The 13,236-nt window shown below is 43.6% G+C and overlaps 1 protein-coding gene across 1 annotated transcript in view; it reads left to right on the plus strand.

The window, feature by feature from the left end:
• The window catches only part of LOC136940515 (C-Jun-amino-terminal kinase-interacting protein 4-like), a 54,429-nt gene extending 41,902 nt beyond the window's left edge, over nucleotides 1-12,527 (plus strand). The window contains exons 16-26 of the mRNA XM_067232703.1: nucleotides 331-546; nucleotides 2,658-2,856; nucleotides 2,988-3,104; nucleotides 5,805-5,885; nucleotides 5,972-6,039; nucleotides 6,163-6,311; nucleotides 8,282-8,453; nucleotides 9,921-10,034; nucleotides 11,470-11,646; nucleotides 11,771-11,914; nucleotides 12,298-12,527. Coding sequence (XP_067088804.1) covers nucleotides 331-546; nucleotides 2,658-2,856; nucleotides 2,988-3,104; nucleotides 5,805-5,885; nucleotides 5,972-6,039; nucleotides 6,163-6,311; nucleotides 8,282-8,453; nucleotides 9,921-10,034; nucleotides 11,470-11,646; nucleotides 11,771-11,914; nucleotides 12,298-12,416 — 1,556 coding nt within the window. The 3' untranslated portion in view covers nucleotides 12,417-12,527. The remainder of the gene's footprint in view (nucleotides 1-330; nucleotides 547-2,657; nucleotides 2,857-2,987; nucleotides 3,105-5,804; nucleotides 5,886-5,971; nucleotides 6,040-6,162; nucleotides 6,312-8,281; nucleotides 8,454-9,920; nucleotides 10,035-11,469; nucleotides 11,647-11,770; nucleotides 11,915-12,297) is intronic.
• The last annotated feature ends 709 nt before the right edge of the window (nucleotides 12,528-13,236 follow it).

Consider the following 13,236-nt stretch of genomic DNA (forward strand, 5'->3'; position numbering starts at 1 on the left):
TCAGGATATAAGATTTTGGTAATATCGCACAGCCCAACTGTGAACTAAAATAAAACTGCACATTATCAGTAATACATTTAAAATTGGGAACATTTTTTAAATTGCAGTGCAGGTTGAGTTAAGGTGTGTGCCCCTAAAATTTCTGCCTTTGCCCCTAAATCTTCCAGGTAGGGGCTATAGTACTCTTAGTAAAAAAAAAAGTTAGTCTGTAGCCCTGATACACTTTATCCATGTTTCAATGTTGTACAATACACACAATGGTTGCACCTTTATAATGGAGTCTGTCTCACTTTGTGTGTGTGTACCTGTTCCTGTGTGTGTGCATCTCAGGTGTCCTGGAGTCAGACTTCCCTGCTGGGGAGGAGGGGCTCCAGGACCAGGAGTCAGGACAAGGGGACAGCGTGTCGTTGGCGGGCAGCGTGGCCAGCGTGGGCTCGACGGGAAGCGACGGCGCCATGGCAACGGAAGGGACCACCGCCATCCCCCAGACAGCCCACCAGGGTGTCAGCGACCTCCCGGCCGAGCACAGCGGCCTCTCCGGCTCGGGTAAGAGGCACAATGCAGGCTCACAATGAACATCTAACAGCCAGTGGCACCGTCAGGGGGGGGGGGGAGGGGGAATTGCTGGCCCCCCCATCGCGAGTCGCATATTGTCTGTCATCCAGATTGTTTTTATTTTTCATTAATGGAAAACGGGATTTAAACTTCACTGTAGGACAAATCAACCTCAAAAATAATTTAAAAACTGATTTTAGCCTATAGAAACCACAGTCTACGATTGAAACATTTTATCGTAGAAATCCACGTATCTCCACGCTCGGATCCTGTCACGTATCTCCACACTCTGATCCTGACACCCCTGTGTCACCCCTCCCCCTACAAGAGGTTGCACTGGGCCAGATGAGAGTGCAGTCTATAGTCGTACAACGGTACATAGAAGGTAAGGGAGCTTATCATCAATGAAGGCTAGACCAGTTGGACGCTGCTAAGTGCAGATACCAAGTTAAAGAAAAAGTACAAATATTCAATAAACTTTTCTTGAATTTTAAATGACCTATTTACAGTAGGCAACCTAGCTTACGTTGGTTAGCTACAGTAGTTAGTCTAATTAGCTTGTGCTAGTTAAATTCTGTATTTTGGGAGGGCTGACTGTCTTACCTTGTAGCTAATTTAGACAAACAAAAGGTTACTTCAGTCTAGAGAGAGTAGCCTATTACTAACTTAGGCAATTTGGGCCGATCACACCGGGAGCGTATTTTTTTAAACATTGCACTTAAACCCCCATTGTTTGCTATGGTATGTCAGTACAGCTCTGTTAAATACCATATGTGTGGCGGCCTGGGGAAACCCTTCACATGGTGGAAATTTGACTTTCTGAGTGGTATACATCTCTGGAATCTACAAACCTTCCTGAATACAAATCTGTTTAAATAACTTTTAATACTTTTAAAGTTGACCTGTGTCAAAAAATGATAAGGGAGAAAACTGCATTCAAAGATTCCACTCTGTTTCATTCTGTTTCATTCAGTATTCTGTTTACATTAATAACTTCTCAGCAAGTTATTTTTAAGTTTAACAGCCTGACTTCATTGATCAGTTGTTTGGCAGCACTCAAAAGAGCAGACAAACTGAGCATGTGATTTGACATGGCTTGAAACTTTTGCTAGCTAACATGTCCAAAAACCATTGAAATTAACTGTTTTTCATAAGTAATCATATACTTTTTGTAGGCTACATTACAATTACGTTTAGGGTGTTAACTATACAAAACATAAAAAATCTCAATTTTGACAGAAAACAGATTTTCGATCTTTTTTGGCTTAAAGCCAACAATGAGTGGCCGCGACATCCATACCGCCACACATATACTCTTTTTGTCTAGGCGTTTTTGAGGCAGACGCTTTTCCAAATTATTGTTAGGCTATGTGTTTTGATTTTGGTGTGCCACCCCAAGATTTTTCCTTGCCCCATCTGGCTGAATACCACTGCTAACAGCAGTGGTATTCAGCCCTAGTCTTCAGGGCCCACTGTCCTATATGTTTAAGATGTTTCCCTCCCCCAACACTGCAAAACCTCAACATCTTGTTTTTGGATTTGAAATCTAGCTGGACTTGTTTCTACTATAAATGGCTTATCCAGTGACTTCATTTAAGTAAACAACACATTATTTTAAGAATTACTATCAAGTGAAATTGCCTTACTTCAGTGTCAGTTTGAGGCATAAGCCATAATAACAAATATTTTTGCACTTAAATATGATATGGTATTTTTACATGACATTTACATTTAGTTATTTAGCAGATGCTCTTATCCAGAGCGACTTACAGTAAGTACAGGGACATTCCCCCGAGGCAAGTAGGGTGAAGTGCCTTGCCCAAGGACACAACGTCATTTTGGCACGGCCAGGAATCGAACCAGCGACCTTCTGATTACTAGCCCGATTCTCTAACCGCTCAGCCACCTGACTCCCTACATTTTTGCAGTGAATACCATTCATCTGAATCCAGGTGTGTTAGAGGAAGGAAACATCGAGAAACATACAGGATATTCAGGCCCTGAAAACCAGGGCTGAAGACCACTGCTATACAGCACCCACCCTCATTAATTCCCCTTCGACATCTCTCCCCCCTCTGCCTTCCTTGCCTTCCCTCCACCAGTGGACCTGTCCAGAGAGACCAGCCCGCTGGAGGACGGGGTGCCCACAGCAGAAGAGGCCACCGAGGCTACGGAGGCCAATGCGGGGGTGGGCGAGGAGGGTGAGGAGGGGCATGGTCAGCCTGGTATCTACACAGAGCACGTGTTTACGGACCCTCTGGGAGCTCAGCCCTCCGACCCTGCCAGCACAGAAATGGCGAGGTGAGAAAGAGGAAGAACAGAGGATCACCACCATGATTGTTATCTTGTTTGTCAATTGGTCCTACTGGATGTTAGAAGTTTGTGGATTTCAGCTCTCTCTTTGGGTGTGTATGTTTGTGTGCGTGCCTCAGGAGTGCAGACCAGGACGGTGTGACATCCCAACGTGAGGAGAGTGACCCTGCAGGGGAGGAGGTGGTGAGGATGAGCAGCTCTCTGCCCACCATGTGGCTGGGGGCCCAGAACGGATGGTAAGTAGGAGGGTGATTACTGTTGTAAAATGTTAGTCTTGGTGTTTTTAGACGTGAAAGCTCTCTGAGCTCTCCGAGAGCCCTTTGAGAGCTCGACCTCCTGAATTTTCTGACTATCCGTCGTAATTTCGGATAGTTACGGATACCCCCTTGGCTGTGATTGGTCAGTATTAAGAACCGCTTGCGTCAGTGGCGGGGGTGGGGTTGCCGTGATAAACAGGACGAACAGAATCCTTTGACCGCCATTGCTGTAAGTTTTTACAATTCATATTTCAGCTAAACAGTACATGTAAATCAGCATCTGAATTAAAATGTGACGAGAAATGGTCAGTGTAGTTGCTGAAAATGTGCGTATTTTATTGATAAAACGGCGGCTAATTTGTAAATTTGCTCCGACTTCTCGATAACCTAGGTAAATAAACACTCTACGACGACTTACAAAACACCGTTGCGCCACCTACTCTTCTGGCGGTGAATTGTTTTCAGCACCCACAGCCTACGGAGATACCATAAACGCAGTCTATCCGTCCGTATCCGTAAGCCCGCCCATCCGTTAACAGAGTCGGAGAAGCATACTTAACAGCCTTAATACTTAATACAGCCTTTACTGTCAGGCATAGCAAGTGTTGTTGCTTGACCAGACGTTCCTGTAACACTGACCCAAAAGGAAAACAATCAGTTAAAAATGTACATTTATAGAAAATCTACTTCTATAAAACAACTAAATAAATCATTTAGGCTAATGCATTAAACACTGATGAACAATGATTTCAGAATTATACAAACCTACGTTTTACTATGGTAGAGTGAAATCAAACATTTAGGCTGATCTACATTACCCCAATAGAATGATCATAGCTACATAAATCATGTACAATTGCAAATACAAACCTAAATACATGCCTCTATCTTCCATTTTCCCAATACAAAAACCATGTTAAAAAGTTATTATTGGTTAATTGTAGGCTGTTCAGTTTCCCAAGATCAGCTCAAGAACCGGGCACTCTACATAGTTCATATTCGGCATGTGTCCTCTTTATAATCCAACGGAGTGCAGTGCCACATTTCGACATAAAATAATTAAATTACTTTTGGCTTACTCTGATTGGTCCTCTGGTCTGCATTGAGTTTCCTACAAATATCGTGAGAACCGGGCACACAACAAAGTTCATATTTTGCAGGTGTCCTTTTTATAATCCAACGGAGTGCAGTACTGCGATTGAACTAATGCGATTAATAAGGGCATTTGCAATGAAATGAAACTAAGCGTAGTAAGGAAAAAAGGGAAATTCTGTTTAGTTATTTAGAAGCAAATTTGCTGTTACAACCGCAAGTCAGATGCTTTCAAAGGGACTGGCTAGCTAACAGAATGACAATATAAAGTGGATATACTTCAGTATAGATCTGTGAATTTTGTTACATAAATAAATGTCTTTACTAATGTCGAAACTGCCTGCACATAGCAAATGTATAATAATAATAATTCATTTAATGAATAACGCACTCTACATTCTGAATCTGAGTGCCACAGTACATAGTAAAAAATAGTTAAAACAAACTATAATAAAATAGATTTAAAAAGTAAGAAACGCCTTTCTGAATAAAAAAAATAAAATGTACAAGCGCTGTTTGGTGAATTTGGCCTACAATTATTACAGCTGGCTCAACCTTTGTGCATGTAATGACTTCTGTTATGAACTAAATGTTTAGGTGTTTGTGGTGGTAAGACAATTCAACAGAACCAATATAGTACATTTTGATCAACATAACGTACATTTATAACGTAGGAAGCAGCAGACAAATGAAGGCTACATAATCATTTGCATTAATGTAGGCTACCACAGCATTGGCAATTTGACTTGAATAGATGTGGAGGTTGAACAAGTAGGTTACTTCAGAGATGACAGATAATTTCAATTGTGTTCTGAGAAATATAGATACAAAACCACTGAGAACTGTCACCACAAGCTGCATCTTGGGCACTGCACTATTTATCTATTATTCTAGAAATCACTGTGTGTCCCCAACATCATTGCGGGCAATGTGCCTTATCTATAATTCCAGGAATCTCTATGTGTGTGCCACCATTTTATCACGGGCACTATGCACTATCTAAGTTCAAGGAATCTCTTTTTGTGTGTTTCACTGACATCTTAATCACCGACTGCATCACTGGCATTGTGCACTAGTTTAAAACAATGTAAAAAAAGTGAATGTAAATGTGTTTAGTGGGACTATGGTTTTTGTAATCAATGAAGTAAAGGTCTATAAAAAAGTACCTCAACCTACGTATTGTTCATGTCAATCATGGCGTGTAATTTTATTTTGATGAGGTTAGTGGATGAGGGAGCTTCAGTACGCGGCTTAAAGAGAACGTTCTTTCGGGGAGAAGTCAAGTGGCCGTGAAAATTGCGTTGGATCGACATGATCCATGTTCTACCCCTCGTGCTGCTTAAGAATATGGCGGATCCACAATTATCTTGACTATCTGAATCTGATTCAAATTAGTCCGATTGCGTGCACTAGAATTGGCCTTTATGGAACCTCTTTAGCCCCGACTGACTTGTTTGGTTAATTCAAGTCAGGTTTAGGACTTTCTATCCCAGCTTTTTTGAGCAGCCTTTATGGAACAGGCCCTAGCTGTCTCCAGTTTTTGTGTTATCATTCTGATTATTTTTCTCTGTCTCTTATCTCCTCTAGTCTCTATGTCCACTCGTCTGTGTCCAGGTGGAGGAAATGTCTCCACGCCATCAAGCTCAAAGACTCCATCTTGAACATAGTGTAGGTAGCTTTCTGGCAGTTTGTTTAGCTGAAACACGACAGACATTACTTCAGCGTTGCATTCATCCACACACATCTCTCCACAGACACGTCAAAGGAAGAGTTCTGGTAGCCTTGGCCGATGGAACACTAGCTATCTTCCACAGAGGCCTGGGTGAGAACTTTAATATCCCCCCCCACCCCATGTTCAACTGCCATTTTGTGATGACATTCCAGTGGCCATTTTGTTCCTGAAGCTGGCGGTTTCACAGCACTGTGTGTGTTTCTCCCTTCACAGATGGCCAGTGGGACTTGACCAACTACCACCTGCTGGACCTGGGCCGGCCGCACCACTCCATCCGCTGCATGACAGTGGTCCACGACAAAGTGTGGTGTGGCTACAGGAACAAAATCTATGTTATCCAGCCCAAGGCCATGAGGATAGAGGTAACAGCCGATGGATTCCATATTTTTCGGGAAATAAGCCGCATTTTCTATAAGCAGCATCCCACCAGAATGGGAGCTTTGTGTTTGTAAATCGGAGTATAAGCTGCACTGGAATATAGGCCGCACTTGATACGGGAAGAATGATACTTTAGCGCCGGCTAGCGTTGACAATTGAAGACAAGGAATAATGCTCATGACTGTTTATTTACCCAGGAGCACTTTCACATTGGACAGCTTGGATAGCCATCTAACTAGACAACATTCACAATCAGGGTGAACACTCAAATTATCTGAACTACAGACCATAGCATTACACATATCAAAACAGAACAAACACAACAATAGAACTCCGAACAATGCTTATCTAACTAAGCTAATTCCCTTAACTTGGTAGCATTTCAGCTTGCCGCAGGGTATTCTGGGTACCAAGAGCATTGTTGTTACAATATCAAGCAATGCACGAGTATAGGCGATGTGTAACACACTACGGTTGTGGATAGTATGTCCAGAAATAAAACCAAGTCACTCATTTAGTGGCAAAATCCATTGTCATGTCTACAAAACTATTTTAGATATAGTATAAGTTTAGCTAGCTTGCAAATCCTGAGGATAGCCTACCGAAGTTGAATTAGCCAATGTCGTTAGCGATGCTATCTCACGTTAGTTTGCTACCTGTATATAACATTTCACTGGGTCTTGCAGCTGTTTGATTTACTGAAATTATTATAAAATGTTATGTTCTACTAGCCATTTGCCTAATTTAGCAAGTCACTGTATTTCCAAGCCCAGATAGTGTAACTGAGACGACACAGTAAATAATTCCTCTTTCAAGTAATAAGCCCCCGTTTAAGTGTTGAGCATTAAATTAGCAGCACGGTCTGTCGAGATCTTGGGACAAAGCCACTTTTTTTTTCTAAAACCGGGCTATAAGCGGCTTCGAAATATAAGCCATACAACCACAACAAACTGTAAAATCGGGGTACAAGCCGTGGCTTTATTTCCGAAAAATACGGTAGTCCTATTGTACACATTTTATAGTCTTGATAAACCTTGGCCCTCTGACCCGAATTACTCATCGGAAAAAAACACGTTACAGCGCATTGCTGCTTTTCAACTGCTAGAGTTGAAATGCCCCTCAAAAGCTTTGGTTTTCTGCACAAAATTAAGTTCTGGTGTAGGTCTTCCTTTGCCCTTTAGATTGTCAAATTATGAATTGATAAAATAAAATTAGAACAGATTACTTTTAAAATAGTGGGGAATAATAATGGTGGGGAGTCAAATGGCTGAGTGGTTAGGGAATCGGGGTATTACTCAGAAGGTTGCCGGCCGTGCCAAATGATGTTGTGTCCCTGGGCAAGGCACTTCACCCTACTTGCCTCTGGGGGAATGTCCCTGTACCTCCTCTAAGTCGCTCTGGATAAGAGCATCTGCTAAATGACTAAATGTAAATGTAAAATATATATTTTTAGAATATAGTAGGCCCTCTCTGAGGGCCCGTTCCCCACTGCTTACTGCTTTTTTTCTTTCATTATAGTTCAACTTACTATGTTTATTGTTATGCACCAACCTCCCAATGCAAGTTTGTCGTATGTGTACATTTACTTGGCAATAATCCGGATTCTGGTTCTGGAGGGAAGCACTTTGGCCTCTGTGATCCTGACGCTCTGCCTGTGTGATTTCATTAGGACCTGCTAATAGTTCAATTTTACAATCATTAAAAATGTTCTTTCCTTGTTTAACATGGATATCTTGGGGGGTCAGATGGCTGAGCGGTTAGGGAGTCGGGCTATTAATCAGAAGGTTGTTGGTTCAATTCCCAGCTGTGCAAAATGACGTTGTGTAGTTGGCAAGGCACTTCACCCTACTTGCTTTGGGGAGAATGTCCCTGTACTTACTGTAAGTCGCTCTGGATAAGAGCGTCTGCAAAATTACAAAATGTAATTCTTCTTCTTTGCTCTGTGTGTTTGTAGAAGTCCTTTGACGCGCACCCTCGTAAGGAGAGCCAGGTGCGCCAGCTTGCATGGGTGGGTGATGGGATCTGGGTGTCCATCCGTCTGGACTCCACTCTTAGGCTGTTCCACGCCCACACCTACCAGCACCTCCAGGATGTGGATATAGAGCCCTACGTCAGCAAAATGCTGGGTACGCCCCTCTCTCTCCATTAAAGATCCTGTAAAGTGGACCTGGAAACGAGTTTTAAGTTTGACACACCACAGAATAATGTGTTATTAACTACCCATCCAAATTCGAATGAAAAAAATAACACCGACAAGTATGTTAAATTAGGCTTTGAAATCGTGAAAAAATCAGCAGTCTTCTCTGCTTGAGACTGGGGGGGCGTGTCGCCTGAAGGAGCTGAAGCTCCGCCCCTCGCTGCCTAGTGCCTACCTCCGACCAAGATAATGGACGGTATGTCAAGCCGAACAAAACCATATAGAATTAGAATGTATTTGTTCAATGAGTGAAACATACAGATGCATATAAATGAAATGTTCCCCTGAGTTGTAACAGTAAAAATGGACAGCAGACAGTGAGCTCTCCAACTAGGCTACTTCTAACACAGTAGCTATTTCACCAAAATACCATCATTCTACACCGAGTAGCCTAATATCAATTTAGCGGTTTGCACTAACGCATAGCAGAGATACCTCTGGAAAAGTTATCAAGTATAATTATAACAAGCACACAGAACTGAGTGATGAACTGCTGGCGGCGGTGGATGGTCCAGGTGCGACCGGAGGATGAACGGCCGGAGGGGCAATGCTCGGTACGGCTCCGCGCTGCAAGAGAAGCCGTGTGTTGGTGAACCCCGCCTGTCTCTGGTCCATGTTAAAACTGTCCGCTGTGAAATGGTCAGTGCAGAGGCGGCTGTTGGAGTTTACTTTCCATGAGCGTGGCTCTTCACAAATCTATCCACCTATTTTTCCTTTCATTATCAATAGGGAACTGAAATGGCGTTGCAGCGCAGCTGGAGTTCTTGCATCCAGGGAAGATGCAGTTGCGGGTGGTGGGAGACATCCTGAAGCTAGCTAGCTAGCTGATGTAGGCTACAATAACAGTACAGCAAGAGGAGCCATTCAGTGATCTGACGTAGATAGGGCGAAATGACGTAGATAGGGAATTTTTTGGCTCTCCCATTAAAACCTGATCTGAAAACGGAAGACAAACTGTTCTTCGGTTTAACTCCACATTTCAGTGTGACAAAGTTTTAGCGCTTTGTATATGCTTTCAGGAACTCATTTCACACGTATATAATGTACTTAGAAGCAAAACATGGAATTTGCTTTACAGGATCTTTAAAGGGAAAGCACACCTAAAAGTGTTGACGTGATTATACATTTTAGGAACTACATACTTTCATTTCATCTAAATGAAAGCCAGAAATCAAAGGATAAGAAATCTCTCCTTCAAGTGTTATGTACTTTAGCAGTATATACTTAGTATTCTTAAACTTCATTTCTTAAACTATCATTTTTCTACACATAAACAGTATTGCTAGTATACAGTTGAAGGTCACTGTGATTGATTAATCAGTTGGTCAGATTTTGCCTGTAGTACACGCAGATATCAGGTCAGGGCTATGACCCCTCCCTCCCGGTCACATGACAGGTACGGGGAAGCTGGGGTTCTCATTCGTCAGGATCACCGCCCTCCTGGTGTCCTGCTCTCGCCTCTGGGTTGGAACAGGAAATGGTGTCATCATCTCCATCCCGCTATCTGAAGGTAAATGTTCCTCTCCTTCCTCTTCCTCCCCTTAAAGGTCCCATGAAATTTTCACTTTAGGAGGTTATTTAACATTAATATGAGTTCCCCTAGCCTGCCTTTGGTCCCCCAGTGCCAAGAAATTTAGATAGGTGTAAACCAAGCCCTGGGTATTCTTCTCCGCCTTTGAGAAAATAAAAACTGCAATGCTCGGTTTTGAAAATGTCACCAAATGTTACCTCCCCTTTCTCTGCTTTGCCCGCACAGAGAATTTGGCCCACCAATGAGAAAATTAGCTACGACCGTGCGAGCGCGACATTGGTTTTTCCTCAAGACATCATGTCTTGCAAACGACCGAAGCATGGCAGTTGGCCCCGCCTCTTTCTTCCTCATAGCATTTAAAGCTACAGACACAGAAACGGCACGTCCTAAGGAAAGCTCATTGTGGGACTGCTCGTAGTGGCTGTAATTCTGCACCAAGGCTGAATTTCGGGAAAAATACTTAAGATACAGTATATGGGGCAACTAAGGCCTATATAAAAGTACCCAATAACAACATGTCATGGGATCTTTAAACGACTAGGAATGTGTCTGGCTGGGTAAACTGGCAGACTCAAACTTCATCTCATGATTGTGGGTTTTTCAAAGTGTTCCTCTGTTTTCATGGTCATTGGGATATTTGGACAAAATGAACGGGGTTGCACCACATACAGTTTTCAACATCACACATCAGCTGTCAGTAGGAAACGGTGGGCTCTCATTAAGACTCTTTATTCCTTTGCTGCACTATTGTTGGAAAAGTTGAAGATGTAACTGTTATCCTGTATAAGAATGATTCTGTGTTCAGTATTCCTTGTGTGCAGAGAGGCCTACCCCCAAATCTGAACTCTGGGTAACACTAGGCTTACGTAAACAAGGGGACCTGGGCTTGATCACAATCTTACTGGAGACGCCATAAAAGAGTTGGTCAAGCCTAGAGGGGTCAGAGAGCGCACACACAGAGGGACTTGATCTGTTCAGCATGCATCGAGCTGCTGTCGGTGTCTTTTCGTGTGTGTCCGTCACGGATAGTCTGGTCTAAACTGGCGTTTATAAGGCCGCACTGGTCTCATTGAATGTCTTCTTCACTCGTTAATTAAAGCGGTGTCCACATTCAGCGTTTTAATGACCATTACTGACCATACAGCATAACCTACTCTCTCCATAAACCTCCATCTCTTTTGCTGCTGCAGTACAGAGCTTATCTCTGGCATTTATTCCTCCTTCCACAACAGTGTGAGTGTGTCATCATTGTGCAGGGCGCTGTGAGGGGGGTCAAACTCAGTCAACTATGGTGTCATTGTGCACCCATTGACTCGTATTTCAGCCATCGCACAATATGCTTGTTTATAACATGACTAGTCTGTAATAACACAACTCTCACCATTCACCATTCTGTTCTCTCTTCCGACTGCAGCCACCAAAACAACCGGTATTGTGACCAACCGTCCGGGTGGTGCGGTGCGGGTGTACGGCGAGGAGGCCTCTGATAGTGCGACGTTAGGCGGTGCTGTGCCCTACTGCTCCATGGCCCATGCCCAGCTCTGTTTCCACGGTCACCGAGACGCAGTCAAGTTCTTTGCGGCGGTGCCAGGTAAGAATGTTAGCTGGAGGAAGTAAGACTGAAGTAAAGGAAGAGCTGTGTTTTTTTTCTTTCTGAGTGTACAGTATGAAGAAGAGTGTTGAGTTAAATTCAATCAATTGACTTCCTGCTCCAGGTCAGGTGATCCAGCCCCCCGTTGCTGCCAGGGATTCTGGATTGGATGACCCAGCCTCTGAATCGTCAGACACGACGACCTCTGAACTTTCCAGAACCTTCCTCGTCATGAGTGGAGGAGAGGGCTATATAGACTTCAGACAGGGTGAGTCAGCCCTAGTAGAGGAGTACTAGGGGACTAGAAGGTGAAGGTGTGTGTTTGTGTGGTCTTTTTAAACTACCCTTGTGGGGACCAAATGTCCTCACAATGATAGTGAAAAACTTGACCTTATGGGGCCCTTTTGCTGGGCCCCATACCTTCCAATGTTTTTTTTCAGGGGGTTTTAGGGGTTTTGGCGTTAGTGTTCGAATTACATTAGGGTTACGGTTAGCGTTAGGGGTTAGTGGTTAGAGAGAACACAATTTTGAATGGGAGTGAATGGTCGGGCCCCACTAGTTTATTAAAACAGACCAGTGTGTGAAAATAAAACACCCTCTGTGAATGTCCATGTGTGTGACACTCACTGACCCTCTGTCGGACCTCCTCAGGGGATGACATTGGTGAGATGGACGTTGTGTCAGAACCCACCATGAAGCTTCAGCCGGCCCCCACCAAAGCCGAGCGCAGCCACATCATCGTCTGGCAGGTCACTTCCTGTCAGGAGTGAACCACTCACAGACTGTCACATCGCCACCTAGTCGCCCAACCTCCCTGCATGCCTCTCTCCTTATATTTAAGTTGCTATTACTGATATCCTCAAAATAATTACCTCAGTGGGTAACTGCATTGCTCCTAACTGTTATTTTAGGTGTATTGTTTTTGTATAGATTCATTTTCAAAGAATCCTGTATACTAAGGTGGACTGGACAAGGTTGAAAGGGAAGTGCCCGTAGACCGCAACTAATGCTCATGGCAACATTTCATGTTCCAAAGGGACAAGTTCCTGCTGCGTCCTTTACCTTACATGAGAGGAGGATGTAGGGGGGGAGGGATTGTAAAGGACTTCTGCACATTGTTGGGGGGGGGGTGGGGGGTGGGGTGGGGGGGTGGGGGGGGGGGGGGGGTGTCACTCGTCACCTTTTGTTGTGTTCTGCAGTTCTAAGCTTACAAAATAACTATTTTAGCTACCTTCATTGGGTAAGTACTGTATACAGCAATGTTTGAGCACATGAAGGTTTACTGTATGTAGAGAAGAGGGGGTCAGCTTTAGCCTGCATGGGGAAGTCCTGGCATGTCCGTCCATGTGACTGCCTGCATTTTGGATCAAACTCCCCATTTGTGTCGGTGTTGGGGGCCAAAGTGCTTGTGACACCATGTCGGGGCTTCCCTGATGCACTTGTTGGAACTTTACAGTCATGGCTCAAAATATTTCCAGTGACAAATTTTGTGTTTTGCCAAGTTTGCTGCTTCAGAATTTGTAAATTATTCTTTCACGTTTCTATTGTGTATATCCTACTGGAAAACAATGTCAGTGATAAGCATTTCAT

Source organism: Osmerus mordax, chromosome 3 (assembly GCF_038355195.1).
Source record: "Osmerus mordax isolate fOsmMor3 chromosome 3, fOsmMor3.pri, whole genome shotgun sequence".
In the NCBI taxonomy this organism is placed as follows: domain Eukaryota; kingdom Metazoa; phylum Chordata; class Actinopteri; order Osmeriformes; family Osmeridae; genus Osmerus; species Osmerus mordax.